General features: G+C 38.0%; 1 protein-coding gene across 1 annotated transcript in view; it reads right to left on the bottom strand.

Annotated features, from left to right (window-relative positions):
* Positions 1-869: 869 nt before the first annotated feature.
* Positions 870-12,106, bottom strand: part of LOC128206964 (bis(5'-nucleosyl)-tetraphosphatase [asymmetrical]-like) — a 31,257-nt gene continuing 20,020 nt past the window's right edge. The window contains exon 2 of the mRNA XM_052909718.1: positions 870-1,435. Coding sequence (XP_052765678.1) covers positions 1,116-1,435 — 320 coding nt within the window. The 3' untranslated portion in view covers positions 870-1,115. The remainder of the gene's footprint in view (positions 1,436-12,106) is intronic.

Consider the following 12,106-nt stretch of genomic DNA (forward strand, 5'->3'; position numbering starts at 1 on the left):
GCTATTTACCATATTTGATCTCCATATATTTGAATTAATTTGTAGTTACGCGTCTACATATTCACCAAATGTTTATTGTTATTACTGCTTAGAATGACTCTAAGTATTTATAATAGTTAGATGACCTGCAGTAGCATTTCAATGACTTAGAATGTGCGCAGTAATCGTAGCGACGAGCCCTTCCTTATCAATGAAATATACCTTCAGGTCATCTAACTGTCTTTAAAGGACTTGACACCATGCACATGATGCAAGTGCAAGACAAAAAGAAAATTGTCCAACAATTACCTAAAGTTGATATCGTTGTGAACAACGCATTTAATCTTATTAACTGGTGTATAGTTATTAAAAAGAAATACACTGGAACTGTGCGAAACCAGCTATCGGTCTTCCGTCATGCTCCAAACAGGCAGAGAACTATAATTCATTGCCGCCCCAGACACGCTATGCTATTAAATTACAGATGGAGCATTTTTTGTTTCAGCATGCAAATGATCACTCAATACAAGTATCATATTTATCAAGGTGTCAATTGTCTTTGTATTCTAGTCCGACATATGTTAGCTTCGTTATCGATGTTGCGAACAGCTGTACATTAATTAAGAAATATAAGTAATACACATAACGCATTCAATTACTCATATAACAGTTGACTGATGAGATCAAAGAATGTTGCCTTGTAGGTCCGATTTACACCAAAACACTTCTGTATATTTCATTTTATTTCTAAAAAGACTTTGTAAGTCGATTATCCCACGGTTCTTGCGTAATTTTAACGTATTTATGTAGCAAAGATGCCGATGATATGTGGAACTATTTACGTCTCCCGAAATACTGTAACAAGTATTCGTATACAAGTCAAGTCAATACAGTAGCTTACAATTTATTGTAACAAATCAGATGATCACACTTTAAAACAAAGTTAATGCTGTTGTAAACAATTGTTGCTATCAGGTTGTAAGAATTTAGTTACAAAAGGAGCGCCCACTAGGCCTATAGTTCAACTTCCTTTTTATTTCGTTATACAAATCAATTTGACGAGAATATTCCTTTAAGTTTCATTTACTAGAATGTTTAGTTCGGCATCTCCTAACATTGGAAGCTAGTGCCAATGGCTATTTTTTTGGAATGTTTTTTTGTATGAACACATCAGCTTTTTCTAGGACTCCTCCCACTTCTTTATATCGAACATATTCAACAGCTTCCGTGACTTTTAACCACTTCTTGTCGATGTGCTCATCAGAGAGCTTCACTTCAATATCATCAGGTAGTTCTGCTAGCCAGAAGTCTATTTTCTTTGGTACCCCATTCCGTTGGTAATGGACGGTGTTGTGGAAGTCTTTATAGAGTTTGAGTGGTGGTACAGTGAATCCAGTCTCTTCTTTGGTCTCTCTTAGAGCGGCATCAAACAAGGATTCACCGTGGTCTATCTTACCTAAAAGTATACCTTTATTTTAAAGTTATATCATTGTTTTCATAAAAGTTGACTTTGCGACGGAAAAAAGGACAAATCAATGACGATATATGCATTCGTGAATATAACTTACAATATGGTTGTGTCAGCAGCAAACAAAGTTGCATTCTTTTCAAAGGTATACTATTAAATCTCAAATCTGAAGAGTGTATGGAAAACATGTTGTGACAAGAGATGTTTGTCATACATTATGCCCCCCGCCCCCCCCCCCCCCCCCCCCCCCCTGAGCGCCATATGTTGTCAGGATTATATGGACAATTGAATGAAATATATATGCATGGACCGAAATGATAGCTGATTTGTCACTGACATTGCATGCCCTTGTGGCAGTTTTAAGATTATGATCATTCAAAGTGTGAGGATAGAGTGTGTTATGACTATGACCTTTGACTCCATAGGAGTCATCAGCTGGTCACAAAAAAACTATATGTTAAGTTTGAGGGCCATGGCTGCAGGCATCGTCAAGTAAGCACACAGACAAGCTTTTTTCGTTCAAGGTCACTGTGACCTTGATCTTTGATCTGATAACTCCTAAAATCAATAGGGGTCATCTACTGGTCAGGCCCAGCCTCCATGCCTCCATGTCAAGTTTGAAGATCATAGGTCCAGGCATTGTTGACATTTCACTGAGAGAAAGGTCACCGTGGCCTTGAACTCTAGCCCGATGACCCCCCCCCCAAACCAAAAGGGGGTCATCTACTAGTCAGGGCAAACCTTCATGTCTAGTCTGACGATCATAGGTCAATGAATTGTTAAGTTTGCCTTAAAGGTCACTGATGTTTACCTTTGACCGATGACCTCTAAAATCAATAGGGATCATCTACTGGTCAGGCCCAACCTCAAAGTCAAGTGTGAGGGCAATGGGTGCAAGCATTGTCGAGTTATCACTCGGACAACCTTTTATCATTAAAGGTTAGTGTGACCTTGACCTTTGGACCTATGACCCTTAAAATCAAAAGGGATCATCTACTGGTCAGGCCCAACCTCCAAGTCAAGTTTATGGGCCGTGAGTGCAGGCATTATGCAGGGATCGCTCAGACAACCCTTTATCATTCAAGGTCACTGAGACTTTTACTTTTGTTCCGATGACTTCCAAAATCAAAAGGGGTCATCTACTTTTCAGACCCAACCTCCAAGTTAGGTTTGAGTGCCACTGTGACTTTGACCTTTGGCCCAATGACCCCCAAAAACGATAGGGAATAACTACTGGTCAGGCCCAACTTCCATGTCAAGTTTGATGACCATAGGTCTAGGCATTGTTGAGTTATCACTCGGACAAGCTTTAAAATTATTTTATCATTAAAGATCACTATGACCTTGACCTTTGACCCGATGAGCCCTTAAATCAATAGGGGACATCTATTGGTCAGGCCCAACCTTCATGTCAAGTATGATGACCATACGTCAAGGAATTGTTGAGTTATCTTTAACAAGTTTTACTTTTTAAATATTCGGAACAGTTTTGAAGCTACGAGCCTTCAAAATATACCACTGACGTCAATATTGAGACGTCTGTCATTTGTTTGCGTTCCAGCTACAATAACAGATTTTTCATCAATTCTTCGTTTACCGCTATGAAATTTCAACCTCAAGTGCGTCTTGTGGAAACGTTCACGCACATAGATTTTTCTTTCTCTTGTTTTACGTTTTTTATTTTAAATTCGTTTAAAACGTCATTTTTCGTTGCTCGTTTATTTTTTTTTTAAATACATGTCTTTGATGTTTTATTACACATCGCCTGATAAAGAAGAGTTTACCTTACCGACTTCGTGTTTGCGCAGTATCAAATAATCTAACCCGTATACCTGTTTCTTTTTTTTGTATGAATATAGAAATTCTGGTTTTCACAAACTTACCCTCCACTGGCTCCAGTACAAACTAAATTATACCAAAAATATACACACGTTTCTTTTGAAACAATAAGAGTCAATGGTCTAATCCATGATTTTCAATAACATGAAATTCAACTGTTTTTGTACCTGCATGGGAAAACCATTCTCATTCATCAGAGGTTTGATCGTGATAAAATCATTATGCGCATTCAATTACTATTAGTACGGCAAACACACATGCAGTTGTTTGGGGTATTCCGGATCTTGGTTAGTTCCGGATCAAAGCAGGTAAAAACAATCAATTATGAAAATTGTAATAAAAATTGTTCTAAACAGTTAGTTGATATTGGAAGAGTTAACCTTTTTAAAGAATTCAAACAATTATTTGTTTACAAATTGCTACTTTCGTGACCTATTTTTTTGTGTCAGACAATCGGACATGCGCACTCGCTCTTTAAAAAGTACGGGAAAATTATGGCGTTTCAATGAAAACATCGGAGTCTTACCAGTAAGTATTGTTTAAATGCATCATATTTGTACATCAAAATGTTCACAAATATGTCCTTTATGACCCAAAATAAGCCAATATTATATCGGTCGCCTGTGTAAATTGCCACATGTTACGATATGATATTGATCGTTCAGGTAGTTACGAATCACGTGACTCCCAAATTGATATTCAATGGGGGATTTTCTCAAATGTATTTTGAGCTGTCAAACAGCTTTTATGTGTTGTATTTTTCAAAAGAAATGGAATATTTATGCTTATTTTCATTTTAATGTTCAAGTGAATTATTTAAATGATCATTTAGACATATCCAGGATATATCTATGATAGTTTTGTTTAATGGAACTTTGGATTGAAAATTATAAGCTTTAAAAAACAACTTATTTACTTGAACTTAGTATTGTGTCTTGAAATACATGTAATTTAGTTGAATTGTTATTTTCAGAAATAGGAAAACCAAAGTGGATCCCCCAGGAAAGCCCTGAGATGTAGGCGAGCCATTATCGCAATCGAAAAAGGTAAAGTCTATAAGAAAATCTTCAGAACTTTATGGTGTATCCTATGGTTATTTACACAGGCCGCTTTCTGGAGAAGTTGATTTAGTTGATGTTTCTAATAATTACCAGTACATCTTGCACATTAATATTTTGTTCATCTGTAACTGCCTTGAAATTCATATACATGTACATTTGTAAATATAGTGAATCTTAAAAACAAATACACTTATCCTGTTTTGTGATATTCAAATTCAATTTCCTACTAAAAACATAAAATTAAGTGAATATACCTAATTTAATTTTGATCAATTAAATACTTTCTGTTTCAGGTAAAAACCAGTGAGCCAGTTCCTGGTCCTTCAGGCATAACTGATGCTACTTTGTTGAAGACCATTGTGTTGGAGAAAAGTGTTATTAAGGGATACCATGTCTACAAGATCAAGCCACCAATTACGGATCCGCCTACTAAACTTAGGGTGGACTGTGAATACACTAACATCGTAGACAAAGAGGCATGTCTTTTGTGGCTGCCAGACCTTGAGACATTTAATGAACATATTCATGACATGGTTACAGACCAAAGTAGACAATTGAAATTATCCGACATTGCCGGTGTAACGTTGTAAAGTGACCCCCATAGAATAATGACCCCCCGGTCATTATTTTATATAAAATAATGACCCCCGGTCATTATTTTATATAAAATATTGACCGGGGGGTCATTATATTATGACTGGGGGGTCATTATATTATGACTCCTCACACGTAGAAAAATGACCCCTCACGTAGAAATGTGACCCCCTATAGAATAAGGACCCCCCCCCCAATCCAAACCTTGACCTAACCTATCTAAGGTACACTTGCACAACATAATTATCTTCATCCATAGACATCGGAGGAGAGATGGCACCCGTCCGTGCATGCGTCCATACTGCACGTTTTTTTTTGACCGCAGTTAGATGGAATTGATCCAAGCTTCAGGGATTACCACTACCGATGCCTATTTGTGTGGAAAGAAAAAATGGTTAAAGTCTCCGACCGAGAATCACTTGCCCCTCACCGTTGTGAGTTCGACGCCTACCAGGGTCGTGTATGGGTGACAGGCATACAAACTGTGCGCTGCTCAGTTTATCATTTAAAACATAGGCGATGGACTGCATAGGAACGTTCCATCAACAAAATACGCAACTACTTGTTGTAATTTACGGCCTGTTTGAATATCAACAATCAAAAATATTTATAATCACAGAACTAGCTAGTTTTCAGGGGGCGAGGGTGGCTGGATTTCAATCTAGTATCGTTGGACTTCTTACCAGAACTCGTCTAATCCTGATCTGATGTAACATACTTCGATAGCTTCCTCGCCTAAGAATCGAATCTGTGCAACTGGATTAGGAGTCAACTATATAAACCTCTCTGCGATTGAAATTAAATAATTATTAATTATACAAGCAGAATCACTGTAAGTGCACTGTAAGTGACAAGTGTTTGTTAGTGATTTGAATCATTTTCGTAGTCATCAAAGTTGTATAGTGATTAAACGTCCCACACAGATTAATGGAACTAGCAATGATGAATGACTTAAAAATATTATCCCTTTTTTCTTTTCATGACCATTCGAAAAGTGGTTTTAGAAATCATTTAGCACAAAAAGGATAAGCAATTCATGCAAAAGATCTGAGTTACAGGTTAATTACAGCAACCTCTTATTATCATAAATGTTCTTTCTTCCCCAGGACTGTGTACCATTGGAACAACCTACCACTTACTGTTGCCCTCCTCCCTACCCCTGAGCAGTTCAGTGCAGCTATATTTAAGAAATGAACGCCTTCTCGCGTCGGTTCACGATTATATGAATACAACAAGTCTCGTGCATAGTTCGTAAACCCCGAAGGGGTTTACGTTAACTATGCACGCTACTTGTTGTATTCATATACCCGTTGAACTATAGCGAGAAGGCGTTCATTTCTTATATTTATATTATCATTTATATTATTTCTACTTATATCAAAAGAATAATAGTCGATTTATTGGATTATCTTCTAAGAAAATCGATTGCATCTTATTAACACGACGATCGCGTCCGTTATTCGGAAGAGCGGTGGCCAGCCCATATGACGTCACGGAGACTTGTTTATTTCGTATGTGCCAATCAGATTGCGTGACGAAATATCTCGCTCATTTTTTGAAGGAATTTAACATTAACTTGAGATATATTTTAACCTTAATTAGAAGACGTGTCGCGCACACCACCCAGATCCGCTCGTCAAAGGTCAAGGTCACACTTGGAGTCGGCGCAAAATCCGTGTCCGGAGCATAACTTCTATATGGATGGAGGGATTTTAATATAATTTGGCATAAATGTTCTCCATGGCAAGGCGGTGTGTCGCGCGAAAAAATTATGTCTCTGTGGCAAAGGTCAAGGTCACACTTAGAGGTCAAATGTCAAATAACAAGTTCAAGGTTACATAGACCTTAAAACTGAAAACGGTTTCCGCTCAATAACTTAATTATTGTTCAACCTTCAGCTGCCAAACCTGATAGGATGATCACCCATATTGAGTAAATGACCCCTATTGTTTTTGGGGTCACAATATCAAAGGTCAAGGTCATTATCATTCTTTCATCTTCACAAATGTCCATTATGAATCTTTCTGTGAAAATTTAAACCTACAAAGCGGGCTCGACATCTGCCCGTGGGCATGCAGAATGTATTTCTAGTTAACCCTTTTAAACATTCTTTTAAATCTTTTTAAACTACTCTTTAAACCTTCTTGCGATTTTGACGCGCAACCATGTCTACGTCCCCGGGGGTGTTTGACATTACCGGAAGACAGACAGACAGACGGACGGACGGACAAACGGACAGACGGACGGACATACTTCTAATTTTGACCTAATATGACTCAGTTTTAAACTCACTCGAATTAACTAGCATTCTGACCAAATTTTATAAAGATTCATATAAAAATGTGGCCTCTAGAGTGTTTTTACTTTTGTGTGAATATAGATACGGGTCTTGGTAGCATTATCGTTGAATTTGCTAGATCTGATTTTATCACATGACATCGCTTGTTTTTCATGTAATATAATCATTACGAATTTCTTTATATTTAACACGTGTAATATAACTTTGACGTGACTCATTTCCGCCAATACATTCCATATAGAAAAAAGGCGTGAAAAGCGTGCGTACTCATAGCGTTAAAAAGGGTTTATTTTATATGTTTTATTTTTATGTTTTAAGTCATGTGATAAAACGAATCTCACATTCGTTGTCAAAAAATATAATATTTTATTAAACTCGTTCAAGAAAATGTTATAAAGCTCGCCCGAGGCTCGCTATGTAACATTTTCTTGAGCTCGTTTAATAAAATCTTATATCATATGACAACTCATGTGAGATCCTATATATCCGTGGTTCGGGAGTGTTGTTCGGTATATAATAAGGACAATTTCATAAACGAAAGGACTTTTTATTTAAAACTGTATGGAATATAGAGGCGAATCCAACAAAACGTCCCAGGGTGTTGACCTGTGCTTTGGTAAAACTACATGTCACATATGTTTATATCTTAAGCTATTATTTTAGTTAGTAAATCACACAAGGTATATTTAGCACGCATTGTTATGCTCATCAGATGCAATATGTTAAACCAAATTTAGCATAAATTGTATCGTTCTCCACTGAGTTGTTGATTTATTCTTGCACGTGTCACTTATCAATTAAGTATGTTTTCGACATCGCTCCAGTCACATACTATATTGAAAATATTTGCATCCACCTCGTCAGATAACCCACGCAGCCCTTCTACATTGTAAGGCGTGTTAGTAAAAGCCTTCACATATACAGTCTTTACACTTTTGTCAAGTTTTAATAGCAAGGCTTCGTCTGCGTAACAATTCACTAAAGCAGCATCTAATATGTCATCACTTATAAGGGCGTGGTATCTTTCTGGAATGTGGTTCCGAATTCGTTTGTATGGCTTTCTTGAGAACTCTTCGCCATCTACCTCTAGCACCGGGACAAAATGGTCGCTGGAATTCTGAATGTACACTGCTCGACCCCTTAAATTACCACCAATGAGGCCTAACGGTTTGTATTCTAACCAACGCCACTGTTCCTTACTGCCATACTGTGAATAAACATACACAACGCTTCTGGTGAGAGTTGCAAAAGCAAATATCTCCACTTCTGTTCCCCAAGTGTTTTTCGGAGGCCATCATTGACGTGTCTAGATATCTGGAAACCGAATCACGTGTAATGCCTTTCATTAGAGTTTCGTTTTCTTTCATGAAGTCAACAATCGCTTGCCTTATCAAGCTATGGTGTGTTTGTACGCCAAAAACTAAATAACTGAATGTTCTAAACAAACAATTGCCATCCCCACGCATGTTTACAGTTTTAGTAGGTTTGGCGTCTCGTCGTATATATTTGTCTGGACCGGATGCATACGTGTTTTTGACTGCCGACTTAAATACACTCGAGATTTGTTCCTGCCATTCTTGATTAGATGGTCTGAATTGAAATGGTTGGGGTTCTTGATTAGTAGATTCTGTAGAATTGGTAGGTTGTGTTGCAACATCTTCTCGCGATACTCTTCTCTTTTTTGGAGGGAGATTGCAGTCGTCAGATTTATCGTTTCTTTTTGCAGGTCTTTCAAACGCTTTCTCGTTTGCTTGGGTTCCTGTTTCTTTGTTTATTAGACTGTGGTCATCTTTTGGACCTTCAGTTGGTCGCTTTTCTGTGTTATCTGTAGCAGCATCGTCATTACTCTGCCTATAGCGATTCAGTCTGTTCCCACTTACACTTGTTTTCATTCCTTCTAGGAAATAAGTGCCTTTTCCAGTTACTTTTGTTATTTTGAATGGTCCTTTCCATTTTAGACCCAATTTCCCTCCTTTTCTCGTCAATTTTCTGGTGTTATGAAGAAGGACTTGGTCGCCGACTTCAAAACCTGCTGTATCGTCTTTAGGTAGTGAAGAATCGTAATATTTCTTCTGCTTCGATTGTGCCGTTTTAATATTGGACGATGCTTCTTTTCTGTTGCACGACAGTTTAATGAACGAGTCTATTCTTTCCTTTAGTGACAATTCAGAGTCTTGGTTATCATCCGATTGCATTGCTAAGTCTAGTTCTATTGGTAAGCGTGCGTGCCTTCCAAACACAAGATAGAATGGTGTTTGTTTCGTCGACTCATGTTTAGACGTTCTATAGGCAAACAGTACGTATGGTAACTTAATGTCCCAATTTTTCTGCGACAAATCTACACTGTGCACAAGCATATCGCACAAAGTCCTGTTAAATCTTTCAGTATGTCCTCCTGTTTGTGGGTGATATGCTGATGCAATTCTATGTTCTATCCCAAACTGCTTGCAAAACTTTTCATTCAAGTCGTTGCAGAATTCTCTCCCCTGATCCGTTATTAATACGCTGGGGCAACCATGTGTCGTGACAAACTTTGTGAATACTGATAGTACAGTTTCAGATGACTTGTCTGGAATCCCTTCTGCCTCTACCCATTTTGTCAAATATTCTGTTATAACGACAATGTACTTGTTTCCTGAAATGTATAAATGTAAGCATTTTACAATACTTATTTTAATCAACGATGCATTGTCAAAGACAATACTAGTATATCCCCAGCCGATAGATGTTTCTTTTCAAGTTTGAGTTTGCATAGAAACTAGAATTTCATTCTGCATGTCTACGGGCCAGCATCGCAGTTTTAAGATGTTGCATAAAAATTCCCTCATGCATATAGGATATCCTCTAGAAAAGCACTTCTAATGACCTCTGTTATCTTTACCTTTAACTGGAGACCTGGTTGATGCGTGCGACACTAGATCTCATGGTAGTTAACATTTGTGTGAAGTTATAGTAAAAAAAATCTCTTCATGCAGTTACCAGATATGCCCTGCACAAGCATTTATCAGTGATCTCTAAGAAGACCTTTACCTTTGACCCATAAACCCAGTTCATGCGCGCAGAACTAGAACTCATGGAGGTGATCACTTGTGTGAAGTTTTTACAGAAATTCCTCCATTTTCATTCAAATTGGAGTTATGGTCCGTAAAAATCAGGACGGACACATGCACGCACATATAGCGAACATCAAAACCTGGCGACTAAGGGTCGAGTTCACCGAAGGTGGGCTCGACAAAAATGGAAGGAAAATAAAAAAGCACTACTCTGTTTCTTAATAATATCTTTCTCAAGTTTACAGTTGATATGTTCTATACAAACTACTTTAAGAAAAAAATCCCCCATTCATTTCGCTTGAAAATTGCAAATTGCTAGTCAAATGCTATAACTCTTAAAAAAAATAATTGAAATCTGGCCAATAGTCTTCAAGAAATAGCCCGGAAACAAAATTTGGACGGACGGACAGACGGGACAGACGGACGGAGGGCAATCCTATCTCGGTTACACCGGTAGGGGAGTTCCATAAAAAAATTCAATGTACTTTTGGAGATATAGTGGAATCCAGTTAGGTTAAAGATGTGTTGAATGTTTTTTAAAGCAGACAGACAGACGGACGCAAAAACGAAAAAAATAAATAAATAAAAAGACGTGCATAATCTCCATATTGCCCTTTATCACTATTCCAAGTTTCATGAATTTTTTTTAAGTATTTTGAAGATATCGCGGGATCCAGATTTTCGGACGGACGGACGGACAGACGGACGGACGGACAGACTGACGGAGGGCATTCCTATAGTCCTCGTAGGGGACTAATAAGCCTGATCATATTTGACTGACAGGTCATAAACAGCTGGTACATTGACATATCAGCTGGCAACCGTCGACGGCGTTTAAGTTACAGAACTATCAAAATTTAATTTAATAAACTATGGTTTTCCCGTAAAAATACAGAACTATCAAAATTTAATTTAATAAACTATGGTTTTCCCGTAAAAATACGACATATATTTACAGTGCTTAAAAAGAAATGCAGTTGCTTTCGCACATGGCCCTGTTTCACATGGGCGGTCGCTTTGCTTGTAACTAATCGTAAACTGCGTAAAATCTATTTCAGTTTACCACCACTCAACAGGTGCATTACCGATACGTCTCTACCGCTCCAGTAACTAAAAATCTCAAGTTAAACTGACTACAATGTATTACAACGTTTCAAATGAGTACGGTGGTACAGAGGTGAAATACCCAGTAGGTTGTTTTCCACCATCATTTAGCATTAACTTCACCGTCAAACCACGTGAAGACTGGACATGGTGATTTTATCAATATAAGTATATTGTAACTTAGCAAACTGATCCTTATAGAAATATGAGTCGCATCATTACTTTTATGCATAATAGTGACTAAAAATGAGCAGTGCAACCGTTGGTACTATGTGAAGGGCGTTTTCTATGTGTAGGGGAGATGTAAAATTATGACCCCCAGTCACAGTTTATGACCGGGGGCACAATATTATGACTCTGCCTCACACAGAAAATAACCCTCATATAGTGGTTTGTGTGAGACTCATTTTCCTATGTGTGGAGGAGTCGTAATATTATGACCCCCGGTCACAGTATTATGACCCCCCGGTCATAGTATTATGACCCCCGGTCACAGTATTATGACCCCCGGTCATAGTATTATGACCCCCGGTCATAGTATTATGACCCCCAGTCATAGTATTATTACGGGGGTCATAACATTATTATGCCCTGTGGTGCCGCATAGCGGTGTTGCCGCATAAAGGTGGTCGGACTCGTTTATGCGGTGATTTTCAACGCATATAGAGGGTGACCACCTTTATGCGGCGACATGCCACGCATAAAACAA

Source organism: Mya arenaria, chromosome 10, assembly GCF_026914265.1.
Source record: "Mya arenaria isolate MELC-2E11 chromosome 10, ASM2691426v1".
NCBI classification, from domain to species: domain Eukaryota; kingdom Metazoa; phylum Mollusca; class Bivalvia; order Myida; family Myidae; genus Mya; species Mya arenaria.